This window comes from Pongo pygmaeus, chromosome 3 (assembly GCF_028885625.2).
Source record: "Pongo pygmaeus isolate AG05252 chromosome 3, NHGRI_mPonPyg2-v2.0_pri, whole genome shotgun sequence".
NCBI classification, from domain to species: Eukaryota; Metazoa; Chordata; class Mammalia; order Primates; family Hominidae; genus Pongo; species Pongo pygmaeus.
The window spans coordinates 7010309-7036386 of NC_072376.2; the positions used below are offsets into that span (position 1 = coordinate 7010309).

Below are 26078 nucleotides of genomic sequence, written 5' to 3' on the forward strand. Positions count from 1 at the left end.
GGCAGTGCCTTCCCCACCAACGCCTGTGTCATGCGTCCCCTGGGGAGTTGTGTCCTGCACTGCCGGTGGGGTAACACACCAAAGCTGTGATTCCAGTGTGGCAAGTCACATTTTAGACAGACCTAGAAATACATAGTCTGCCAGATGTGCTGTAAGTACTGTGAATACATAAACGGGTAAGGGATGTAGGGTCAGCTGGCGGGGTGGTGGTGTGTGTTGTCCCAAACAGGGGAAGTCGAGCGGAGGGCACTCAGATAAGTAACATCAAGCAGGGCCCAAAGAAAGTAGGAGCAGGAAGACTGCCAGGATCCTGGGACTCCAGATTAACTGGGGTCTCGCTGACCTTGGCTTTCACTCTGAGGGAAATATGATTCTGATGCAAGAAGCTTTGAGCAGCCGTCTGCATGATGTGTTTCTGATTCCCTAGTTTGGGTTAAACTCTTCTTCTCTGGGCTTGCAGGGCAATGTGGCCGATGCCATAAGACCATGGGACCTGGTCCAGGGAACCATTGAAGTGCCTTCTGTGCACTCCCTCAGATAGCCTTGGCAAGATCAAGCTCTAGTTGCCCACAGTGCTAGCCAGGTCACTATGCACTCTTTATTGGATTCATTTATTGAACAGGATACCCTCCCTCCAGACCCTGGAACCGCCTCCCAGATGCACCACCTGCCTCCAGGTTCTTGAGTCAGGCTCTGCTGTCAGAGCACCACCTACTGTGGGTTGTTCTTGTCAGTTTACTTCTTTTCTTTTCTTTTCTTTTCTTTTTTTTGACAGAGTCTCGCTCCGTCGCCCAGGCTGGAGTGCAGTGGCGCAATCTCGGCTCACTGCAAGCTCTGCCTCCCGGATTCATGCCATTCTCCTGCCTCAGCCTCCTGAGTAGCTGGGACCACAGGCGCCTGCCACCACACCCGGCTAATTTTTTTGTATTTTTAGTGGAGATGGGGTTTCACCGTGTTAGCCAGGATGGTCTCAATCTCCTGACCTCGTGATCCACCCGCCTCGGCCTCCCAAAGTGCTGGGATTACAGGCGTGAGCCACCGCGCCCGGCCCAGTTTACTTCTTTCTCCCCCACCAAGGATGTCTGCTTTAGGGCAGACACTGTGTCTTATTCATCACCACATCTCCAGCCTGGAGAGAATACAAATGGTAAATAAGCACATGGAAAAAAATTACAAGCCTTCAAGAAGTGGAAAATTGCCAAGGCATGGTGGCTCACATCTGTAATCCCAGTGCTTTGGGAAACCGAGGAGGGATGATTGCTTGAGGCCAGGGGCTCAAGACCAGTCTGGGCAACACACTGAGACCCCATCTCTACAAAAAAAATTTAAATTAGCCAGATGTGGTGGCACATTGCCTATAGTCTCAGCTATTTGGGAGTCTGAGGCTGGAGGATCACTTAAGCTCAGGAATTTGAGGATGCAGTGAGCTGTGATCATGCCACTTCACTCCAGCCTGGGTGATAGAGTAAGACTCTATCTCGAAAAAAAGAAAAAACAAAAGGAACACAAATTAACAAACATTAATAATAAACAAGAGTGCTTAGTGTTTTCATGCAAAGAATGGGGCATTCCTTTTGGAAAGCAGTTTGGTCATCTTTATCAAGGGCTGTAAATAAGGCTTATGTTGTTTGACCCAGTTGTTAAGCTTCTGAGAACCTTGCCTAACAAATCATTCAAACTAAGGAAGGAGTTTTGTGCACAAAAAAGTTCATTGCAGCAAAATACGTATCACTGTAGAAAACAGAAAATCACTTCAGTAACCAACAATGGGGGAAATATTAAACAATTTATTAGGTATCCCTAAGATGGAGTATTTTACGATTATTTAAAAAATATAGTCATGAAGTGGGGCCGGGCGCGGTGGCTCACGCCTGTAATCTCAGCACTTTGGGAGGCTGAGGCAGGCAGATCATGAGTTCAGGAGATTCAGACCATCCTGGCTAACACGGTGAAACCCCGTCTCTACTAAAAATACAAAAAATTAGCTGGGCGTAGTGGCAGGTGCCTGTAGTTCCAGCTACTCAGGAGGCTGAGGCAGGAGAATGGTGTGGACCAAGGAGGCGGAGGTTGCAGTGAGCTGAGATCGTGCCACCGCACTCCAGCCTGGGCAACAGAGCGAGACTCCGTCTCAAAAAAAAAATTATATATATATATATATACAGTCATGAAGAATGTGCGGCAAGTTGGGATGTGCTTATGGTAAAATGCAGAAAGGACAGAACTGTGTTCTTTTTGGTTCCCATAATGTTCTGGTTTCTGACTTGCATATCATTCCCTCTGCCCAGAACACTCCATATGGTGAAGCTTTGTTTATGTTTATGCATAAACATGTTTGTGGCGAGTTCCATTCTGGAATGGTATTGACAAATAGAAGAGGGTTGAAAGCCTAGTCTGTACCCTTAGGCTAGGCTGGGGGATTGAAAACATCCCTTGGAGAACATCATCTGAATACATGAATATTTATGTAGACATACTCATACAATCCTGTGTGTGTGTGTGTGCTTATCTATCCACCTTCCTCTAATGACACATCCATTTATTTATCTATAGTCACAGAGAGTGTAGATATAGGAAGTATAAATAGACTCTTTTTTAGACTTATTTTCTGGGTCTGCGCTTTCTCTGCCCAATGCCCCAGATAAGGTTGGCAGCCCCTTTGGTTGGCTTCCGTGGCAGGTCCCCACTCTTCTCCTCCTCAACCCCACATACCCCATGACTTGATAAACATCTGTCTCTCCATCTGTCAACCCCCTGAAAGCAGATTCCAGCTCTGTGCCTGGTCCCCTCTGGAGCTGAGAGCATCAGTCGGTAGCTGATCAGTGCTTGGATGAGTGAGTGGATGTGTGCACTTTGGGGGAAGAAAACAGGAAAAAGAGTGGGGAGACATCAGAATGTCAACTGGGAGTTGTACTGGAAAAGTGGGGTTTTCTTTTTTAGTCTCTTCACTATCTTTTAAAATGTCTCTAAGTTGATCATTATCATATTTAATAATACCTTGATAACTCCCTGTTCTACAAATGACCCAGTTTCTTCAACAAATGAATGACATTGAAAAGGGAGGAGGGGCCAGTGCAGGTGCTGACAGAGGCTGCCGAGATGATGAGGCAGGTGTGCTGTGGGGCCTGGTATGGCTCTTGATTCAAACCTTCCAACTACAAAAAGACATCTATGAGACCATCAAGGTACATTGAAGAGGGCCTGATTATTGACTGATAAGGAAGGTATTAAGTTAATTGGGTTCGTTGGGATAATGGATTCTGGTTTTATTTCTTTAAAAAGTCCTTACCCCTTTCCTGTTTAGAAAAAAAAGTGCAGCTTGCTGCCCACACTCATTTCTCGGGGCAAATGGGAAATGGGTTAACAGTGAGAGAAATCTAGTGAAGTATTTATAGGTGGAAAGATACAGTGCTTGTGCTTCGTTTTAAAACACCTCAGCAAAAACAAAACAAAGTGAGAGGGGAGAAAGGTGAAAGGAGAATGGGAAGTATTGGATAGAGAAGTATTGAAGCTGCTGATGGATCTGGGGCGGGGGAAGTTAAATGCCTTTACCTTTGAAAATATTTGATAATTCTTATATTAAAAATTAAAAAGAAAAGACTTTCTCCTGGCTTTTCACCAAGGATCCTTAATACTTTGCCTTGCTTTGCAGAGTGACCGACTCCTCATCAAAGGTGGACGGATCATCAACGATGACCAATCCCTTTATGCTGACGTCTACCTGGAGGATGGACTTATCAAGTGGGTTGATCAAAACGGACCTTTTAAGAAACCTGTGTCGCCAGGCTGCCTGGCCTTAGATGGAACAGAAGGCTGGCATTCTGCCCTAGAATGACGGGGCTGTGTACCTGTGTTTCAGGGGTAGAGACCTCACAGAGCTTGGGGGAAGTGCACGCTGCGGGTGGAGAAGGAGCTGGTGTTTTTCGGGTGCCCCCCTGGGCTAAGCTCCCTGCCACATGGCTGAGGCAGCTCCTCTCTTACAATGCTCATACAAAGCCTGCAAAATGCAGACACGTTTCCTGTTTTGTGGTTTTGGAGGCGGCAGGCCAATGAGTCTGGGTACCTGGCCCCATATGACAGGGTGAGTTAGGGTCAAGGCCCGGATTCCACCCTAAGACAACTGAATTCACAGCTCTTTCTTCCACCTAACCACAGTTTCTGGAATTGGGTTGAGGGGAGTAGGGAGGAAGGAGGAATGTGTGGCTTCCAAGCCCAGCCTTGGCACTTAAAGAAAAGATGGACATTGGGGCTGGAGTTTCCTTCACTTTCTTCTCATTGGCTCCCTCTTCAGCCCTGCTTACGACAACCCAGGTGTCTTAGCCAGCTCTGGCTGCCGGAACGGAATGCCACAGGCTGGGTGGCTTAAATGGCAGAAGTTTATTTCTCATAGTTCTGGAGGCTGGAAGTCCCAGATCAAGCTGCCGTCAGGGTTGGTTCTTCCTGAGGTTCTTCCTTGGCTTGCAGACACCACCTTCTGGCTTGCAGACATCACCTTCTGGCTGTCCTCACAGGGCCCTTTCTCTGTGTGTGCACACTCCTGGGGTCTCTTCTTCTAAGGACACCAGTTTTGTTGGATTCCAGCCCCACTCTTGTGGCCTCATTCAACCTTAACAACCTTAATCACCTCCTTAAAGGCCCTGTCTCTAAAGGTAGGCCCATGGGGTGGGCTGGGGCTTCAACATGAATTTTGGGAGATACAATTCAGTCCATAATGCCAGGCAGGGGTCTGTAGGCAGCAGCCTCCTCTCCTTTTTTTTTTTTTTTTTTTTTTGAGACGGAGTCTCACTCTTGCCAGGCTGGAGTGCAGTGGCGCGATCTCGGCTCACTGCAACCTCCACCTCTTGGGTTCAATCGACTCCCCTGCCTCAGCCTCCCGAGTAGCTAGGACTACAGGCAGGCACCACCATGCCCCACTACTTTTTTGTATTTTAGTAGAGACGGGGTTTCACCATGTTGGCCAGGATGGTCTCAATCTCCTGACCTCGTGATCTGCTCGCCTCGGCCTCCCAAAGTGCTGGGATTACAGGTGTGAGCCATCGCACCTGGCTGGCCTTAACATTTTACTGGCGGGTGAGAATCACTGCAGTTCTCTTTCTGTGGGTCATAACCTGGATTTGCTGGGTGCTCAGCCTCTTCCAGCCTCTTGAAATCTGGAAGAGAAGAGAAGGACACTTTCAGGATCCAGCATGAGTGGCTGGCATAAAAAGGAAAGGCAGAGGGGAATTGGAGCTAGAGGAAGGCAGAAAGGGATTGATACTGTTAACAGGATCATCGTTAACAGGATCATCCTGGGGCCCGTGTGGGCTTTGGAGATGATGATGGAGGAGGAGGAGGAGGCTGGGAGAAAGGGGCTGTGGAGTATTGGGGGCATTGAAAGGGACCACATATGCAAATCACCCAGTGAAGACGGATACCCAGAACAGTTGAGCCCTCCCGGCCTCCCCCCAGCCCACCCACCCCCCAATTCTAGTCCCAGACTTTGACCATTTCAAATCCAGCTCGGGCCTCCCCTCCTCTGGCTTCATTCCTTGCTTGCTCTTCCAGCCATAATGAAAACTTGGGACTCACGGGACTTGCCAGGCTGCTGTCACCTCAGAGCCTTGCACCCATCCGTCCCCTGCCTGGAACGCCTTTTCCCCTGTCCATCTGCCTTCCCCTCATCTCTTGTTTGTCCTTGTGGGCCCTGCTCATGCGACTCCTCCTCCAGGAAGCCCTCCTTGACCCCAAGACGGTGTGGGGTGCATCCCTCTGTCCCCACAGCATGTGAGCTGCTGTCTGTTGCAGCCGTTGTCACATTGCATCGCTCCTTGACCAGGGCCTTGCCTCGTGGCCCCCGCCCTGGGGCCCAGCACCTGTAGGTCCTGGAGCGCTGATTCAGGGAAAACGTAAACAGAGGCATGCTGGCCATCAGATGATGAGGATGCTTCTGTCAGCCTCAGGGCACCTGGATCCCCAACGGTCGGGAAGGCAGATTGCGGGTGGGGAAGGGTGTCAGGATGTGTCAAAAAATGATGTTTTCTAACTCAACCATGGCTTAGATAGAGAGAAAGCAACTCCGAGGGAACACCCCTTTGTGTGGGGGGCTCTGGACTTCTGAAGCCTGAAAGGTAAAATGACCCTGAGAGTGATCTCGTGGGCTCCCCCATCCCACACACCACCTGCTGCTAGAAGTTTGATCTGACCACACCCACCCCCGTCCTTCCTGGGCCGGGCCCCCTTGTAGAGCTCTGCAATCCCAGGGGGTATACAGATGGAGCAAGTGGCCATGGGTTGAGCTGCATTCATTAAGTGCCTGCTGTGTGTATCAACATCAAGAGTCCTAGGACTCCGGCTAACCAGGCTGTTGAGGAAAAATGCAGTTTCCCTAAATTCATTATCTGTCAGCCCCTCTTGGTCGTAAACCCCTTTTACTTGAACCCGTTGCTGAGAAGCTCTCTGCGTGTTGGCAGTCCTCCTCCGGCCTTGTGAAGCTGAGTGAGTGATGGTGACTGAGGCCTCACAGGGCCCTTGGGTGTTTATTCTGAACGTGCATCCTGCAGGCTGAGAAAGGTTAGGTGTGGAAGAGCCGGGGACCACCTGTGCTCACCCCAGGGACCACCTGGGATACAGAGGCACAATTATTTTCCTTCACTTGAATGAAACCCCAAGAATCCTTTAATCCTGTGGCCATTTGCCAAGTTTTCTTAAGAGCCGTTCAGCTGTTGTGATTCATTGAATTATGATTCATCGAGGTTTCCATTTAATTCACTTAGCCTTGGTGAATCTAGTGCCGGTGGTTGAGAGTTTCTTCTGCACCGTGAGGTGATAGTGTTGGGGGAGGGGTGTCTGTCTCATTCACTGAGCTGAGCTTCCTCTCTCCTCTTTCCCTTTCAAGCACATTGCTATTGAGTGCCATTCAGTGAGTCCCTCTGATTCACTGGGGTTCCCGTTTAGTGTAATCCCAGTTCAGGGAGAATCTGGCTCCTATATAAGGGAAGCAGGGCGGCAGTAAAGCCTGCTGGTCAGAGCTCTGATATTAGGCTTGGGGAGACCTGGGCTTGAATCCGGGCCCGTCACTGACTTGCTGTGTGTCCTTGGATGAATCACTACACCTCTCTGAGTTGTGTTGTCCTCTTTTGCAAAATGGGAATACCTCCTACCTTGCAGGGTTGCTGGTGGGAGACCAGAGAGAATTTGTTAAGAGGCTGTGATTGTGCCTGGTAAGAAAGAGCCTCTGGCTGCAGAGATGGCACTCACTGTTGAACATCAAGCATCTTAGGACTCTGGCCAACCACGCTGCTCAGGAAATGTCCTGTTTCTTTAAAAAAAAAAAAAAAAAAAAAGGTCAGGCATGTTTGTTCACACACTTTGGGAAGCCAAGGCAGGAGAACCCCTTGAGCTCAGGAGTTCAAGATTAGCCTGGGCAACATAGGGAGATCCCATCTCTACAAAAAACTTAAAAACAAAATTACCTGGGCATGGTGGTGCACACCTGTAGTTCCAGCTACTTGAGATGCTGAGGTGGGAGGATCACTTGAGCCCAGCAAGTTGAGGCTGCAGTGAGCCATGACCTGTACCACTGTACTCCAGCCTGGCTGACAGAGACCCTGTCTCCAAAATAAATAAAAGAACCTTTCATTAGAGTACTTGTTGGCCCCCACTGAATGGTGACTCGGTCACAGGCCTGAATCAGACTGAGCTGTGATTCCGCTGACACTCACGTGTAGGTCCGTGCCCATGTGTAAACACACCATGTGCATGTCTACAGCCAGCGGCCCTTCTGCCTGGACCGTGCCCAGGCCTTTGCCTGAGATGGCATTTGGGGTGCTACCCTGTCCTCTGTTAGAGCTGGTTGTGAGCCTTCAATGAGAGAAACCGTGATGCGCTTAGAAGACGCTGTTCTCCAGTTGCTGTTCCTTTTAAGTTAAGGGTCGAGTGTCTTCCCAACCCCTTTCCCTTCAGCTCTTGGCAAGCCCACACGTTTGGAGAGGATGGCAGAAGGATTGGGGAAGACAGGATTTCCCTAAGTCAAGTTGGACATTCTGGGGTTATTATAAGCAGTGGCGGTGGACATTCTGGGGTTATTATAAGCAGTGGCGGTGGACATTCTGGGGGTAAGGGATTGGTTATAAGCAGCGGTGGTGGACATACTGGGGTTAAGGGATTGGTTAGTATAAACAGCGGCGGTGGACATTCTGGGGGTAAGGGATTGGTTATTATAAGCAGTGGCAGTGTACATTCTGGGGGTAAGGGATTGGTTAGTATAAGCAGTGGCGATGGACATTTTGGGGGTAAGGGATTGGTTAGTATAAACAGTGGCAGTGGACATTCGGGGGTAAGGGATTGGTTAGTATAAACAGTGGCGGTGGACATGCTGGGGGTAAGGGATTGGTTATTATAAGCAGTGGCAGTGGACATTCTAGGGGTAAGGAATTGGTTAGTATAAGCAGTGGCGATGGACATTTTGGGGGTAAGGGATTGGTTAGTATAAACAGTGGCGATGGACATTTTGGGGGTAAGGGATTGGTTAGTATAAGCAGTGGCAGTGGACATTCTGGGGGTAAGGGATTGGTTAGTATAAGCAGTGGTGATGGACATTTTGGGGGTAAGGGATTGGTTAGTATAAACAGTGGCAGTGGACATTCAGGGGTAAGGGATTGGTTAGTATAAGCAGCGGTGGTGGACATTCTGGGGGTAAGGGATTGATTAGTATAAGCAGCGGTGGTGGACATTTTGGGGGCAAGGGATTGGTTATTATAAGCAGTGGCAGTGGACATTCTGGGGGTAAGGGATTGGTTAGTATAAGCAGCGGTGGTGGACATTCTGGGGGTAAGGGATTGGTTAGTATAAGCAGCGGTGGTGGACATTCTGGGGGTAAGGGATTGGTTAGTATAAGCAGCGGCGGTGGACATTCTGGGGGTAAGGGATTGGTTATTATAAGCAGTGGCGATGGACATTCTGGGGGTAAGGGATTGGTTATTAAAAGCAGCAGCGGTGGTGATCCTGGTGGAGGTGGACATGTGTGGTAACATTTTCTGGGTGTCCACCTTGTCCCTGGCACTGTGCGGTCCTAGGCTTGTTTCCTGGGTTAAGAGGACAGTGTGTGGCACCCACTTCTTCGGGGGAGCCCCAGCTGGGACCTGCTTGCTGGCCCAGCTTCTCCCGGGAGCCCAGGAGGGCAGCCAAGCTTGCTGTCTTGGCTGCCTGGCTGTGGATTCTGTCTGGAGCTGTACTTTTAGTCACTGAAGCAGCATCTTCCTGTGTCTTTATTACTGGTGTTTTATGTGACTTAGAAAATTAATATGCTGCCCATTCTCAAGAGTTCACAACAATTGGATTTTTTTAAAAATAAAAATCACCCGCAGTCAGATCTCATGGTCTGAGCCAGACCTTGACCTTGGATGCTGCAGGGTTCCTCTCCTGGTTCTGGCTGAGCCTCTTCCCCCAGTGCCTTGATGGACCTCCTGACTCTGGTGCCAGCAAATAAAAACCAGAAGCCACCGTCATCAATAAGTCACCCACGGAGATCCCCGGGGGCTTGGTTTCTCATTTCATAGGCTCTTTTCCCTCCTTCCCCATTTGGAATTTACCCTTCTTCTGGAGGAAGTTTTCAGGCACCTGTTACATCAGAATAGACGTGACAGTCAGCACGTGCATCATGCTGGTCTCACTTCTGTTGGACTGAGCTCTGCCACCCCCTCCACCTGGAAGCCTTCTTAGATAACGAGGCTGGATGAAAGGGCCCCTCCTCGTGCCCCCTGGTTGTCTCTGCTATACTGGGCTCTAACAGTCTGCCCACTGCCTTACCTCCTATTAGACTATGAGCCCCTTGAGGGCATGCGCCCTGCCTGAGTTATCTCTGTCTACCCAGGGCCTTGTGAAGGGCCTGGCTCAGAAATGTTTATTTCATGGAACTGAAGCTGCGGGTTGACTGCCCATTCTACTTTTCCTTTAAGAACCAAGGCTGTCTCTGTTGTTTGCCTCCAGACAAATAGGAGAGAACTTAATCGTTCCTGGTGGAGTGAAGACCATTGAAGCCAACGGGCGGATGGTTATTCCCGGAGGTATCGATGTCAACACGTACCTGCAGAAGCCCTCCCAGGGGATGACTGCAGCTGATGACTTCTTCCAAGGGACCAGGGCGGCACTGGTGGGCGGGACCACGATGATCAGTGAGTGACACTGTCCCCTGCCTTAGGGACATAGACTGTGAGGTCTCCTCCCCATCACCAGCATCACAAGTGCTCAGTGTGTTCCAGGCTCTCTGCCCAGGGTGCCACTGGATTTCATTCTCCCCCCGAGCCCTATGACACAGGTCACTGTTTTACAGAGCATACCATGTGTGCCACTGGGGCCACACAAGATGGCTTAATAAACAATACGGTTTTATAGGCACCAATTTTTAAAAATTATTTTTAAAATATTGAAATAAAACAACATCTCATTGGTATAATTGCTTAGCATGAGACTGAAGTCACATTTAGATTTTTAGAAATAAAATTTGTTTAAAGAAAGGTATTAAGTAAAGAAGACATGGATTATAGGGAGATAAAGCAAAAAAAAAAAAAAATCCTAAAAATCCTTCAACATGATGTGAAGATGGCTATGGTTTCAGAACCAGTGACGTAGGTATTATTGTGACAGATGGGAGAATAGAGGCTCAGAGAGGTGAAGCAACTTGCCCAAGGAGACACAGCTGGGAAGTGGTTGTATTAGTCAGTATTGCTGCAGTAATACTGTGATAACACCACGTAACCAACAGCCCCCAAATCTCAAGCAACGCTTGTTTTTCTCATTTGAGGGTGTGCAGGAGTGGGAGTGGGGCTGGAGTGGCTGTGCTCAGCTGCGGGTTGGACTCAGGCACCATGGGTCTCCCATTCCGGACCCAGTGACTCCCCAGCCACTCTGTTCTCCTGGTGAATGGCAGAATGCAGGGGGTTCTGGCCGAAACTTACCTCTCCTCTCACTGCCTCATCTCCTCACTTCCATGCTGCAACCTCCACCCACATTCTATTGGCCAAGGTCAGTCACGTGGCCGAGCCCAAAGTTGACAGGAGCACACTGTGCCGCAGAGAGCCCTGGTGAGGTTGGGGAGGGAAGGAAACACTGTGGGCAATGAGACCACTCCCCAGCAGTGCTGGGTCTGGGAAACTGGACTCCTCCTCCATTGCCCTGTGCAGCCTGATTGCTGTTTCTTGTGTTGATTTTGAAGAGCTGCTTTTGCTTGGATTCATTTTAATAAGCAATTTTAATTAAATAGGCCACAGTTTATTGTAAATGTTCTTTCAACTGTTAGGCTCTTCAGTTTCAGGCGGCCTGTCTGTAAGCTGGCCCCAACCCTGCCCGTCTCTCCCGCTCCTTCACAAAGGGGAGTCCCTTTGGAAGCGTGGTCTGTGGGCTGGAGCCCACTGCCATGGGCAGAGTTTGCCAAGTCCCTGAGCCAGGAGGGTGGGGCTTGACTTCTGAGGCAAGCACTGTCCTGATCCCTCTTCCAAAGGGTAGCCCATGGATCTGCTGGATGGGAAATGGGAGGATCTAGACTTGGACTTGGATCCCAGTGGCCAGGGTTTGAACCTGAGCACTGGTACTCAGCAGGCAGCTGCATGACTGTGGCCAGCACTCAGCCTCTCTGAGCCTCAGCTTCCTCGTCTATAATGTGGGCCTTATGGTGGGAAGTGCCTAGGGTGGTTTGGAGATGTACATGAGATTCCTTCATGTAGTGCATGGGGCATGAGAGTTCTGAGAGATGGGCACGGAAGTTCTGGGCTCAGGAGGACTGCAAAGGGCAGGGGAAAGAGTACTGGACGAGGAGCCAGGGTTCCTGGGACGTCCCCTGCTTTTCTCCATCACCAGCTGTGAGACCCTGGGGAGCCCTGCCCTGTAAGCCTTATCCTTCTCACCTGTGAAGGGCAGTTTCCAAAGTGTGTTTCATGGAACACCAAGAGCCTATGAAAGAGGACCGCAGTCCGGGACTCTGAAGGGGTCCCCGCCCTTCCCCATCTTCATTCAACAGATGTTAATTAAGAGTCGTCCGCACCAGGCACTGTACCAGGTGAACAAAAGCAGGAATGATGCTTGTTGTCAAGGGGACTGCCATCTCTCGGAGAGTCACTAATTGTCCACATGTACGACTAGAAACTGTGACTCCTGCTACAAAAGAAGGGTGCGCAGTACTTTGAACTGAAGGGTAGGGTCTCAGGGAAGTGTTCTCTGAAGAAGTGACATTCGTACAGGGATCTGAAGGATAAGTTGGAATTAACTGGGAGAAGAGGGCAGAGAAGAGCACAGCCCCAGGAGGAGGGAATAGCATGTGCAAAGGCCCTGAGGTGAGAACACACCTCCCATTCCAGAGACTGCAGGGAGGCCCGCGGTGCAGGGGTGTCGAGATTGAGGGATGACATCCTGTGAGGCAAGGCTGGAAGGAGAGGACAACCCTGGGCCTTGATGGCCTGATGAGGCTGTGGCTCTTTCTCATATGGGTGATGGGCAGTGTTGAGGTATTTTAAGCAGGGAGAGATGTGAACTGTTCTGCGTTTTGGAGAGACCGGTAATAGAGTGGCCTGGATGGGATGTGTCTGGACCAGTTGGGAGGCAATTGCGTAGTTCACCTGAGAGATGAGGGTGGCGTGGCTGTGGAGTGGGCAGAATTGGTCAGTTCCAGGGATATGGAGGAGGCCAGTCAACAGCCTTCGGTGCTGGGTCACACACGGGGGCATGCGAGGGAAAGGAAGTGCCACGGGTGACCTGGGCCTCTGGCTGTGGAACCGTTAGTTGGCGATGTCCACTACAGCTGGGGTTGGGGTGGGGAGGGTACTGCATGAGGTTTTGGACATTCTGATTTGGGGGAGCTTTTGAGTCATCTCGGTGGAGAAGCCAAGAACACAACCGGGTTCAGAGTTCTGTAGCTCAGAGCAAGTGGTGTGTTTCAATGAGCTGGCACAAAGAAAAGGGATCCAGTTAGTAAGCATAGTGAACAGTAGGGGATGGAGTCCTCAGGATGATTGAGAAGCAGCAGCCAAAGAAGTAGGACAAAGGAAAGAAAAAGCCAGAAGGTGGTGTTGCCGTGGAAGCTGGAGAGAAGCGAGTTTAAGGAAGGAGGGAGGGACTCTCTGTGCCCTGAGAGGCCAGAGACTGAGGACTGCATGCTCCCCATTAGACCTAGAGATGTGAGAGTCATATTAGCAAAGGCTGATGCTTTAGGTGGATGGAGGTGTGAGTGGGAGGAGGAGAGGTGAGACTTCTCTTTTTGACATCTGCCTGTGAAGGGTGGGGGTGCAAAGAAACAGGGCAGTAAGCCTCAAGGGAGACTTACATTTGACTGGAGGCTCCCCTTTCTCATCTACTTTACATTTAAGATTTTATTTGAAAAAAGGATGATGAAGTGAACTTGTTGGGTCTCGGAGGTCCTTTTCATCTTGGCATTCTATGCCAAAGGAGGTAGCTTGGAGCAGTGGGTAAGAGTTCAGACTATCTGACAGGTCTTGGATAACCTTCCTTCTTCTGCTTACTAGTTGTATGCTCTTGGACAATTGCTTTACCCTCTTTGAGCCTCAAGTTTTTCATCTGCAAAATGGGGATATTAATTTTCACTTTACAGGACAGTTGTGAGGATTGAATGAACAAACTTATGTCAAGCTTTTGTGGCATTATCTGACAAATAGTAAGCATTCCATAAATAGTTATGATGATGGTGATGATGATGACAATGGTGGTGATGATGGTGGTAATGAAGACTGAAGATGATGGTGATGATGTCATTGCTAATGGTTATGGTTAATGATAGTGACAGTGGTGGCAATATGACAATAATGATGGTGGGAGTGATTATGAAAAGGATGGTGATGATGGTGGTGATGATAATGGTGGTGATGGTGATGGGGTGATAATAGGGATGATGATGATGGTGATAGGATGGTGATGATGAAGATGGTGATGATGATGATGGGGTGATAATGATAGTGATGATGTTGATGGTGGTGATGATGGTGGTGATGGTGATGATGGTGGTGATGATGATGGTGGTGGTGATAATGTTAGTAATGATGATGATGTGGTGGTGGTGATGGTGATGATGGTGGTGATGATGGTGATGATGGTGGTGGGGTGATAATGACAGTGGTGATGATAGTGGATGCTAGTGATGATAGTGGATGCTGCTGGTGGTGATGATGGTGATGGTAATGGTGGTGGTGGTGGTGGTGGTGATGGTGGTGGTGGTGGTGATGGTGATGATGGTGGTGGGGTGATAATGATAGTGGTGATAATAGTGGATGGTAGTGATGATAGTGGATGGTAGTGATGATAGTGGATGGTGGTGGTGATGATGGTGATGGTGGTGGTGGTGGTGGTGGGATGATAATGATAGTGGTGATGATAGTGGATGGTGGTGATGATAGTGGATGGTGGTGGTGATGGTGGTGGTGGTGGTGATGGTGATGACGGTGGTGATGGTGATGACGGTGGTGATGGTGATGATGGTGGTGGTGATGATGGTGGTGGTGGTGGTGATGGTGATGATGATGGGGTGATAATGATAGTGGTGATAATAGTGGATGGTGGTGATGATAGTGGATGGTGGTGGTGGTGATGATGGTGATGATGGTAATGATGATGATGGTGATGGTGGTGGAGGTGATAATGGTGATGATGGTAATGGTGATGATAGTGATGGTGGTGGAGGTGATGATAGTGATGAGCGATAATGATGGTGATGATAGTGGTGATCAAGGTGATGATGGTGATGGGGTGATAATGATGGTGATGATGGTGATGGGGTGATAATGATGGTGATGATGGTGATGGGGTGATAATGATGGTGATGATGGTGATGGGGTGATAATGATGGTGATGATGGTGGTCGTAGTGGTGATAATGGTGATGATGATGATGGTGATGGGGTGATAATGATGGTGATGATGGTGATGGGGTGATAATGATGGTGATGGGGTGATAATGATGGTGATAATGATGGGTGATAATAATGATGGTGATGATGGTGGTCATAGTGGTGATAATGGTGATGATGATGATGGTGATGGGGTGATAATGATGGTGATGATGGTGATGGGGTGATAATGATGGTGATGATGGTGATGGGGTGATAATGATGGTGATGATGGTGATGGGGTGATAATGATGGTGATGATGGTGATGGGGTGATAATGATGGTGATGATGGTGATGGGGTGATAATGATGGTGATGATGGTGATGGGGTGATAATGATGGTGATGATGGTGATGGGGTGATAATGATGGTGATGATGGTGATGGGGTGATAATGATGGTGATGATGGTGATGGGGTGATAATGATGGTGATGATGGTGATGGGGTGATAATGATGGTGATGATGGTGATGGGGTGATAATGATGGTGATGATGGTGATGGGGTGATAATGATGGTGATGATGGTGATGGGGTGATAATGATGGTGATGATGGTGATGGGGTGATAATGATGGTGATGATGGTGGTCGTAGTGGTGATAATGGTGATGATGATGATGATGGTGATGATAATGATGGTCATGGTGATGGGTTGATAATGATGGTGATGATGATTGTGGTGGTGATAATGATGGTGGCTGTCATAGTGATAATGGTGATGGTGTGATAATTATGGTGATGATGATGATGATGGTGGTGATGGTAATGATGGTGATGATGGTGGTAGTGGTAATGACGTGGCTACCATTGGAACACTTGAGTCTGAAGCATCATGATGCATATTTCTCTGTCCCAGTTGACCATGTTGTTCCTGAACCTGGGTCCAGCCTACTGACCTCTTTTGAGAAGTGGCACGAAGCAGCTGACACCAAATCCTGCTGTGATTACTCCCTCCACATGGACATCACAAGCTGGGTCGATGGCATTCGGGAGGAGCTGGAGGTGCTGGTGCAGGACAAAGGTCAGTTAAAGCCTCGGAATGGGGTTTTGGAGAATCCCTGGTTCTTTGGTAGATCCAAAGATAACGTGGAGTGAAAAATCCCCCCGTCTACATCTGTTCTGAGCCTGATTATGAGCTGCACTCTGCCACGTGACAATGAGGAAACAGGCCAGTCCCTTTACAGAGTCCATCCTTTTCTCCTTGAAAACCTCTGGGGGTGTCCTTGTTCTCAGAAGCAGATCCAGTCTCTGCAGCCTGCCATGCCAGGCCCTTACTGATCTAACCTTGCTTTTCTTTCCCATCACCCGGATCACTAGCCTGGCTGCCATCCCTGAAAGTGGCTATGCTGCGAGGCCCTTGCTCATGTGGATCCCCTGCCAGGAATGAATGCCCTTTCTCCTCTGCCTGCCCAGGGCTACTCACCTTCAAGACCCAACTCAACCATTACCTTCTCCCATTGCTTCATTCCTTGAATAGCCAATGCCGGTTACTTAGGCCTCCTTTGGGGCACTTTTTCCATTGTTCCTGGATTATGGGACATGGGTTGTCTGTCTGGCTCTTCTGCCAAACCCTGAGCTCTGTGAGGGAGGGGACCATGTCTATCTGTCTCTGCTTCCCACCTTGGCTCCCCTCTGGGTTCACACCAGCACAGTGTAGACACTTTATGGTGTGTGTTACATTGAATGGAGGGGAACTGATCAGAAGACACAAAGGAAGCAAAGAACAACAGAACGGAAAGAGACAGGGCATAAGCGATCTGTCCAGAAAGGGGCAGTTGGGGAGCCCTCTGAGGAGGCAGCCTCAAACGGTGGTGCTTCAAGGAGAGCGAGGGTGTGTTTCCAATTTTTAAAATAGCTGTGCTATGTTTTCTCATAATAATAGTATCATCCCCAATATTTAAAGAAAGTCAGAAAATGGAAGGGAAAGAATTGTCTTCCTCTGGTTCTACCCCCAATCCCAATTTACTCTTAATGTGAAGGATTATTGCTTTCCATTCCCTGTGTATTTGGATGATTTTTTCCCTATGTGGTTGTGCAATAGCTGTTACGTGGAACCCTTCTTTTTTCACTTAACATTTTATGAGTCACATTACTTTTCATCAATAACTTTTTAATGGCTCGTAATGTACAATATAATGGTTAATTTGCTTAGCTATTTTCTTTTTATTGGGCATTTATGCTTTCTATTCGTTTTATTATAAATCCTGTTACGGTGAACATCTTTGTGTATAAACATTTGTTTGCATTTCTAATTTTTCTTTGGATTTCCAGAAGTGGAATTAGAAGGTCAAAGGTTTTAACATTTTTCAAGATTATGACACTTATTGCCAAACTGGTTTCCTGAAAGATGCATCCCCTTGTACCCCTGCAAATCCTATGCCAGAATCTCTAGTCCCTGCACCTTTGCACCATTGGGCGTTATTGCTTCTATGAAATCCTTGCCGATTCGATGGGTGAAAGACACCACCATTGTGGTTTTCATGGTGATTCTTTACTGATTACATTCAACATCTTGCATACATTTTTCCTTATGTGAATATCTGATTGTATTATTTGCCCACTCATCAATTTGCATTTTCATATGTCTGTTTAAGCTCTTTCTATCAAGAAGGCATCGTGGCCATGGTGGCTCATGCCTGTAATCCTAGCACTTCGGGAGGCTGAGGAGGGAGGATTGCTTGAGGCCCGGAGTTTGAGAACAGCCTGGGCAGCAACATAGTGAGACCATGACTCTATTAAAACAAACAAACAAACAAAAAAAAACATAGCCAGGAGTGGTGGTGCATGCACGCCTCCCAGCTACTTGGGAGGCTGAGCAGGAGCATTGCTTGAGCTTGGGAGGTTGGGGCTGGAGTGAGCACTGCACTCCAGCCTGGCTCATTGAGTGAGACCCTATCTTTTAAAAGAAAAAGGCATTATCCTTGTATTGCAGTTGCTGCGTGATTCACCACAACTACATAACAGAGTCATAATCCAAGGAAATTGACAGTCTTGTATCTTACTTTCCTTACCTAATGTTAAGTTCTGAGAAATTTTCCCCAGGTTGCTGCCTTAAGCAAATGGTCGTTTAGGACACCCCTCACTGAGATGGGAAGGTCTCTGGACTGGCAGTGGAGTTTGTAGGGAAAGACACTGGGCTCCGTGAGGCCTAGTGGGTCTGTGCTGCCTGCAGGCATCCAGGGAGCCCTGTGCTGTGTGCAGCTGGGCTGGGTCACCAGCCGGCGAATGGTGGTGGTGCTCAGGCCCTGGCAGCAACCTTTCTACTTTGTATGCTTCTATGAAATCAACTTTTTAGATTCCACATATAAGTGAGATGGTGTGGTATTTGCCTTTCTGTGCCTGACTTATTTCCCTTAACATACGGTTCCACAGCTTCAGCTTCAACTTTGTTGCTGCAAATGACAGGATGTCCTTCTTTACTAAGGCATCCATTGTGTACATTTACCACATTTATAAAATCCGTTCATTCGTTGATGGACACAGGTTGCTTCCTAATCTTGGCTGTTATAAATAAGGCCTCAATGAACACGGGAGTTGGGGGTATCCCCTGGGTATACTGATTTCAATTCCTTTGGATTTTCAGCCGGTAGTGGGACTGCTGAAGCATGTGGTAATTCAGTTCTTAGTTATGTGAGGAGCCTCCGTACTGTTCCCCATGAGGTGGCTGTGCTAATTTACATTCCCACAAACAGTGCTCAGTAATTCCCTTTTCTCCACATCCTCATCAACATTTGCTATCTCTTAGATAGGTCCTTCCTTCCTTCTTTCCTTCCTTCCTTCCTTCCTTCCTTCCTTCCTTCCTTCCCTCCCTCCCTCCCTCCTTCCCTCCCTCCTTCCTTCCTTCCTTCCTTCCTTCCTTCTCTTCTGATGGAGTCTTACTCTGTCACCCAGGCTGGAGTGCAACGGCGAGATCTGAGCTCACTTGCACCCAGGTTAAAGTGATTCTCCCCCCTCAGCCTCCCGAGTAGCTTGGATTACAGGCACCTGCCACCACACCTGACTAATTTTTGTATTTTTAATAGAGACGGGGTTTCACCATATTGGCCAGGCTGGTCTTGAACTCTTGACCTCAGGTGATCCACCTGCCTTGGCCTCCCAAATTGCTGGGATTACAGGCGTGAGCCACTGCTCCCAGCTGTGTTTTTATTTTCTAATCACCTTAAATGCTTTCAGCAATTCCACATCATCCCCAGAATAAATTGCAAGCTGTCTGCCTGGCTCATCAGGATGCGCCTGCTCCTCCAGACTGGCTTGTTCCAGTTCCTGGGGCCCAGAGCCCCGGCCCCCTGCACCTCCGTTTCCCATCTGCTTGAGGCTGCCTCTGGCTCTTGGGGCTGTGTGAGTGAGCACTGGCCCCTTCAGGAACAGTCTCCCTGCCTTTTCCTAGCGATTCTCCTGTTCGTGCTGAGCTGCACTCCCCTGGGAAGCCTTCCCTGAAGCCCCCTGACAGATGCAACCCCCCCATGCATCCCCCACATAGGGATCATCAGACTAAGTTGTCTTTGCCCATTGACTTGCTGATGCTCCCACACCCCAGCCCAGGTGGCGAGCCCCCTACGGGCAGGGACTTGTCGTCTTACTCACAGTTGCATGGCTGCGGCCTGCACACTGAGAGTTGCATCAAATATCAGTGGACCAGCTGATTGATTTTCTGAAAGATGCCTTTAGTAACTTCTGTATCCCAAGCACTTAGCACATGCCTATCATAGAGCAGGCTCTCAGTAAGTGTTTATAACATGAATAAATAAGTTAGGAAAGGAAAAGAGGAGAGAAGCAGGGAGGGAGAGAAGAAAGGGAGGAGGAACACGCCTGGTTTCCTTGGTCCTGAAGCATTTTAGTGCGTCCTTCTCTAAGTCAGAAGGGCTTGCCCAGAAATCTTGCTATTTGTCATGAGTGTACTGTACAGTCCAGTGCAGGGCGTTTCCAGGAAGGGAAACCAACACGTTTGGTGTAATGTCCTCTTTGCAGAAATGGGGAAAGTGAAACCCAGAGAGGTGAGTAACTTCTCCAGTGCCACATAGCAACTGAGGCCTGAACTCAGCTCTCCCTGACAGAGCAGCTGTCACTGTTGATCTCTTTATGGGAATTGCAAACACAATTTTTAAAAAAATGGGATAAAAAAGCACATGCTTTAGGACACTTTCTAGAAGCTGCATGACTAATGTCTTTTCATCTTCCTTATTGCAGATGCTCATCACACCCTTCCTTATCCTTATCACACCCCTCCCTCTCAGCCTGGGGAGTTTTCCTCCTCCTCCTCCTCCTCCTCTTTCTCCTCCTTCTCTTCCTCTTCCTTCTTCTCCCTTTCTCCTCCTCTTCTTTTTCCTCCTCCTTCTCCCTTTCTCCTCCTCTTCCTCCTCCTCCTCTTCTCCTTCTCTCTTTCTCCTCCTCTTCTTTTTCCTCCTCCTCCTCTTCCTCCTCGTCCTCTTTCTCCTCCTTCTGCTCCTCTTCCTCTTCCTCCTCCTCCTTCTCCTCTTCCTCCTCCTCCTTTCTCCTCCTTCTCCTCCTCCTCCTTCTCCTCCCTTTCTCCTTCATCACCTTCACATTCTGCTTGGGTGTGACCTTCCCTGGAAGCTTCCTTTGACCTTCGCCCACATCCTCAGGCTGGATAGGTGCCTCACTGGGGATCCCAATGGCACTCATCTCTCCTGGCGACTACCACTCTGCTCTGTGGTCATTGATTTATTGGAAAGACATGCTTCTGTTTTTTCTTAAACATTTTTCTATCCTTTTTCTCTTGAAACAGGCGTCAATTCCTTCCAAGTCTACATGGCCTATAAGGATCTCTACCAAATGTCCGACAGCCAGGTAGGCCCCTCACACTCGCCCTCTCCTCTCTTGTCTGGGCAGGACTGGGCCAGCTTTGTTAGTCCAGGCAGCACAGGGCAAGGGAGATTGTGAGAAGCCGCGGGGTTTGAGTCCTGGTTCTGGCACGGAATGGCTGTGTGATATGGTGTCAGTCATTGTCCCAGCTGGGCTTCTGTTCTTTTCTGACTGTGTGAGTGGCATGCAGAAGGGGGTCCCTGGTTTGGTGGCTCCCAAACCCGGCTTATCCTCAGCATCATCTGGAGAGCTCGCTCAAAATACAGATGCTTAGTGCATGTTCCAGATGTTGGGTGTTGGACTCAGGAGGCTGTACTTCCTGAAAGCTCTGCATTTGATTCTGGGATTCAGGCAAGGATGGGGACCATTTATGAGCTCTGACACAGGAAAATAGACTGCCTGGCCTTCCCTCACAGCAACTGCAACATGCTAGGCAAGTCATCTCCTCACATTTGTAAGATGGAACATTTCTGGCCCTGCCAACAGCAAACAATTATTACGTAGATGCACCAAGTCAAGGGAGATGGAGCCACAAGTTGTTCTTCAGGAGTAGCGGTTATGACTTACAGGACACCTGGCCTTCTTATACTACTGAGTCTCCTAGTTTTGTTTCATTGTCACTTTCCTTTGCTGTGCTTGTTAGTGTGGTGGAGAAAATCATGGAGGCTAAAGCCAAGCCAGGCTGCAAGCCCTAGCCATACCAGCTGCTTGCTGTGCAGCCAGGGGCAGCTTTCCCAACTTCTCTGTGCTTTAGGCTCATAATAGACCTGCCTTATAGAGGCAGTTGAATGATTTCATAAGAAGAGTAAAGTGCTAGGATGGTGCCTAGCACAGAATGGTGCCATACAGGCGTCAGTAAGCAGGGTAATTGGTTATTACCATGGAGATAGATGGGCAATGGGAGAAGCACTTTATGTCCTTCCTTTCAGATAAACACTTGGGGTTGCAGAAAATTACTTATCCCAAGATGTCCTGGAGGCCTTTGATACAATCAACAGAAGACATTCAAAGAGCTGAAAGTTGGTTCAGTTACATAGAAAACACAGCCGGTGATGTGCTGGCATAATTGTGATTTTCACCTGTTTCATTCTAACCACTGGAGCCCTGGACATGGATGGAATCGAGCAGCCTCTGGGTGCGGATTCTCAAAAGTGCTTCATGTCTCCACATGCCTTCCCTATTTGCTGAAATAGGGATGTGTGTGGGAAAGCAGACATCCCAGGGGATGTTATCTTGCATGCATGGAGAACAAAGTTGAGATTCAAGTGCCCCTGGAGAGGGAGCTTCGTGGCTTTGGCCCTTACTGGGGCAAATGCCCAAATGCAGATTCTCCTCAGGTAGAAAGAGAACACTGGGCAGTGGGGAGGGCCTGTTTTGGCTAATTGAGAGGATGATTGGCATGCCATATATTATCTGAGTATTGGAGTTATTAGAGAGCTTGTTTCCCCCACCCCACCATTGTCTCTAAAATGGCATGGGTTCACATTTTTGTAAGGATGCACACATCTTCTGTGGCATGTAGGTGGCTATGGTACAGGCTTAGCAGATTTAGTTAGATAATTTCTGTAAAACTAATGGTGACTTCTCAGGACCAGTTGTTGCCATTAACACCTACAGATGTTTCAAAAAAGCCAACCCAAAAAGACAGCAAAAGGCATAGATAGGCACTGAGATTGAGTCTGTCTTCATGCCCTGGGGTGACTGGGACCAGTTGTGCCCCATCCTCAGCTTCCTGCTTTTGGGTCTACAAGATATCAGGGTCAAGGAACGATCCTTCCAAGTCTGACTTATATAGCAGCATATTCCATCCATATGAATGTGTCACAGAGGCTGGCAGGTGAATGACCAAATGGGTGTGAGCAGAAGAACGGTCTTCATGAATGCACACGCTGTGATTTTTTTTTTTTAATCTCACACCAACCCCTGTTTATCTCTCCATAGCTCTATGAAGCCTTTACCTTCCTTAAGGGCCTGGGAGCTGTGATCTTGGTCCATGCAGAAAATGGAGATTTGATAGCTCAGGTGAGTGGCAAGAATTTCCACTCTTCTACCTCAGTCTGATTCTCCTTGTTTCAAAAGGTTTGATAAAAGAGCATTGGTTAGTGAGGAGGCTATACAATGAAAGGTCAAGCCAGGAATTGGGTGTCATATCAGACACACCAGATATGAATGAAAATGCTTTGCAAACCTAGGTCATACCAGTGGCAATGCACATGGAAGCTGGTGTTCCTCATTGTCTTCAGGAATTGGGAGTGGGCATCATGGAAAAGCCCAGGCTTGGAGAAGGTGTTACAGGCCAGCCTCCTCCATCTCCCAGCCATGTGACCTTGGGCAAGGAACTTTTTCCCATGAACACTCTCATTTTTCATCCAGAAACACCCACCTGGCAGTGTTATTGTGTGGATCAAATGATATTATGTGCCATGGCTTGAACGTGTCCTTCAAAAGTTCATTATGTTGAAAACTTAATGCACAAGCTAGTATTTTGATGGTATTTAGAGGTGAGGCCTTAGGGAGGTAATTTGGGTTAGATGAGATCATCAGGGTGGGGCCTTCATGATGGGATTAGTGGCTTTTTAAGGAGAGGAAGAGAGGCCTGAGCTGGCATGCACCTGCCGTCTCATGTGTTGTCCACCGCCATGCTATGACGCAGCAAGAAGGCCCTCACCAGATGCCGGCACCTTGTTATTAGATTTCCCAGCCTCCAGAACCATGGGAAATACATTTGTTTTCTGTATAAATTACCAAGTCTATGGTATTCTGTTATAGCATCAGAAAACAGATTAAGTCATCATGTATGTGAGGTTCAGAATCTGACACATAATGGACTGCAGCCATGCAAAAGATTTGGATAAAATGAGACATGAGCAGATTTTGATAATTGTAGCTGTGGAGTGGATAATTTTTTGGGAAAAGAATGAAAGCTGGGAGTGGTGGCTCATACCTGTAATCCCAACACTTTGAGAGGCCAAGGCAGGAGGATCACTTGAGGCCAGGAGTGTGAGACCAGCCTGTCCAACATGGCAAAACCCCATCTCTACTAAAAATACTAAAATTAGCTGGGTGTGGTGGAGCACACCTGTAATCCCAGCTATTACAGGTGGGAATACAGCTACTACAGGTGTGAGGCTGAGGCATGAGAATTGCTTGAACCTGGGAGGTGGAGCTTGCAGTGAGCTGAGATCATGCCACTGCACTCCAGCCTGGGAAACAGAGTGAGACTCTGTCTCAAAAAAAGAAAAAAATGAAGTCAGGATGACCAGCTAGGTTCTATTCCAGCAATTCTTATAAGAAATGAAGAGAGGAGATAGGAGATGGAAGAGGTGAGCATGACAGGAGGGAAACAGTCTACAGGACCCATGGACGGATTGGGTGGAGGAAGAAGAGAAAGAAGTCAGGCAGACTTCTGGGTCTCTGGTGCAGAGGCATGGTTTGGTTATAATGCTGTAAATCAAGACCAGGCATATAGGGGAAGGTTTGGATGCAGCCAGAAAAGGTAGTTAATGCTAGACATGATGCAAAGGACTTCACATATTGATACTCACAACTACTCCATGAGGTAGATATAATTATTCACATTTTATAGATAGGGAAACTGAAGCTCCGATATGAATAAGTTGCTTACTGTTGCTCACAGGGCAGTAGAGCTAGGATGTTAACCAGTTCCGTCTGGTTCCAGAGCGCAGTGGAAGAGCAACATGGTGGTTCAGTGCTGGAGATCTAAAGCTTCACCATTAAGTTTCTTCATTGACTTCACTTCTTCTTATCTGAGTCCTTGTAGTTTTTCTGCACAATTGAAATTCTTTCAAATTCAATGTAAAAAACAAACAGTGCCTTAGTACCATCATGCAGGAGTATTCTGTTCATTGCTAACAGGTCACTGCCTCCAGCCCACACTCAAAAAGAAGGGATTATATAAGGGCAGGAATGTCAGGAAGTGAGCATTATTAGGGCCACATCTGAGACTTCCTCCCAATCTGTCTTCTGGCCCCCATGATTGATGGTCCTCTCCCATGCAAATTACAATCACCCCCTCCCATAGTTCTCCAAAATTTCATAACAGCATTAGTTCACAGTCTGGAATCTCATCATCCGAACCAGGTCCAGGTGTGGATGAGGCTCTTGGCTGTATTTCCCATAATCTGTAGGTCTATGAAGCTAAAGAAGGAAGATATCTCCCTGACCCTCCTGACATACAACATGCAGTGGTGGACCTGACATTCCTATTCAAAAAGGGGAAAATAGAAGGCACCAAGGAGTTATTGGTTCATGGCGGTTCTGAAATCTGGCTGGGAAATGTTGGCAGTTCCTTGACTGGGTCTCAAAGCCTGAGAATAAGTCTCCATAGCTCTTGGCTCTACCTTCTAAACTCCTGCTTCCATCCTCTGAGTCATCCATCCTTTTTCGTGAAAGGTAGTGCATGTCTGCAGCTAAGTGGTTTTCTCAGCCTGCTTCTTGCTCAGTAGAATTTCAGGGAACAGCCAGGCGCGGTGGCTCATGCCTGTAATCCCAGCACTTTGGGAGGCCGAGGCGGGCAGATCACCTGAGGTCAGAAGTTTGAGACCAGCCTGGCCAACATGGCGAAACCCTGCCTCTACTAAAAATACCAAAAAAAAACCCAAAACAAAAACAAAAAAACAAAACAAAACAAAAAAAAAACTAGCCGGGCGTGGTGGCGGGTGCCTGTAATCCCAGCTACTTGGGAGGTTGAGGCAGGAGAATTGCTTGAATGTGGGAGGTGGAGGTTGCAGTGAGATGAGATCACGCCACTATACTCCAGCCTGGGTGACAGTGAGACCCCGTCTAAAAAAAAAAAAAAGAATTTTGAGTTTCCAACTGCTTCTTTTCATATCACATGCCTGTGTTCAGTCTCAGCTTCCAGTATTTTGCTAAGGCAACTCTCCTAAAACTCTGTGGGCCTTCTGTGAATCTCACTGGGGTTCATACCATAAGACAAAAGGCACCCACTTCTTCCAGATAATCCCTCCGCTACCCTGATGAGAGAGCTAAGAGACACAACTGCAGGCTTCCTAGAGGCCCTGTAGTTTGACTGAGATGGTCCACAGGCACAGCCTTCATCTCTTTGAAATGTCTCTTAAAAAAATGTTTTTTTAAATTTTTTTTGAGACTTAGTCTCATTCTGTCACCCAAAGCTGGAGTACAGTGGCGCAGTCTTGGCTCATTGCAGCCCCCGTCTCCTGGGTTCAAGTGATTCTTGTGCCTCAGCCTCCTGAGTAGCTGGGACTATAGGCATGCGCCACCACGCCTAGCTAATTTTTGTATTTTTAATAGTGATAGGTTTTCACCATGTTGGCCAGGCTGGTCTCGAACTCCTGACCTCAAGTGATCTGCCTGCCTCGGCCTCCCACAGTTCTGGGATTACAGGTGTGAGCCACC

At 48.2% G+C, this 26078-nt stretch overlaps 1 protein-coding gene across 2 annotated transcripts in view; it reads left to right on the top strand.

Moving 5' to 3' along the window:
• Positions 1-26078, top strand: part of CRMP1 (collapsin response mediator protein 1) — a 74437-nt gene that overhangs the window by 22726 nt on the left and 25633 nt on the right. For both annotated transcript variants that reach the window (XM_054484767.2, XM_054484770.2), the window contains exons 2-6: positions 3650-3738; positions 9964-10148; positions 15715-15879; positions 20605-20666; positions 22623-22703. In XM_054484767.2, the coding sequence (XP_054340742.1) occupies positions 3650-3738; positions 9964-10148; positions 15715-15879; positions 20605-20666; positions 22623-22703 (582 nt within the window). The remainder of the gene's footprint in view (positions 1-3649; positions 3739-9963; positions 10149-15714; positions 15880-20604; positions 20667-22622; positions 22704-26078) is intronic.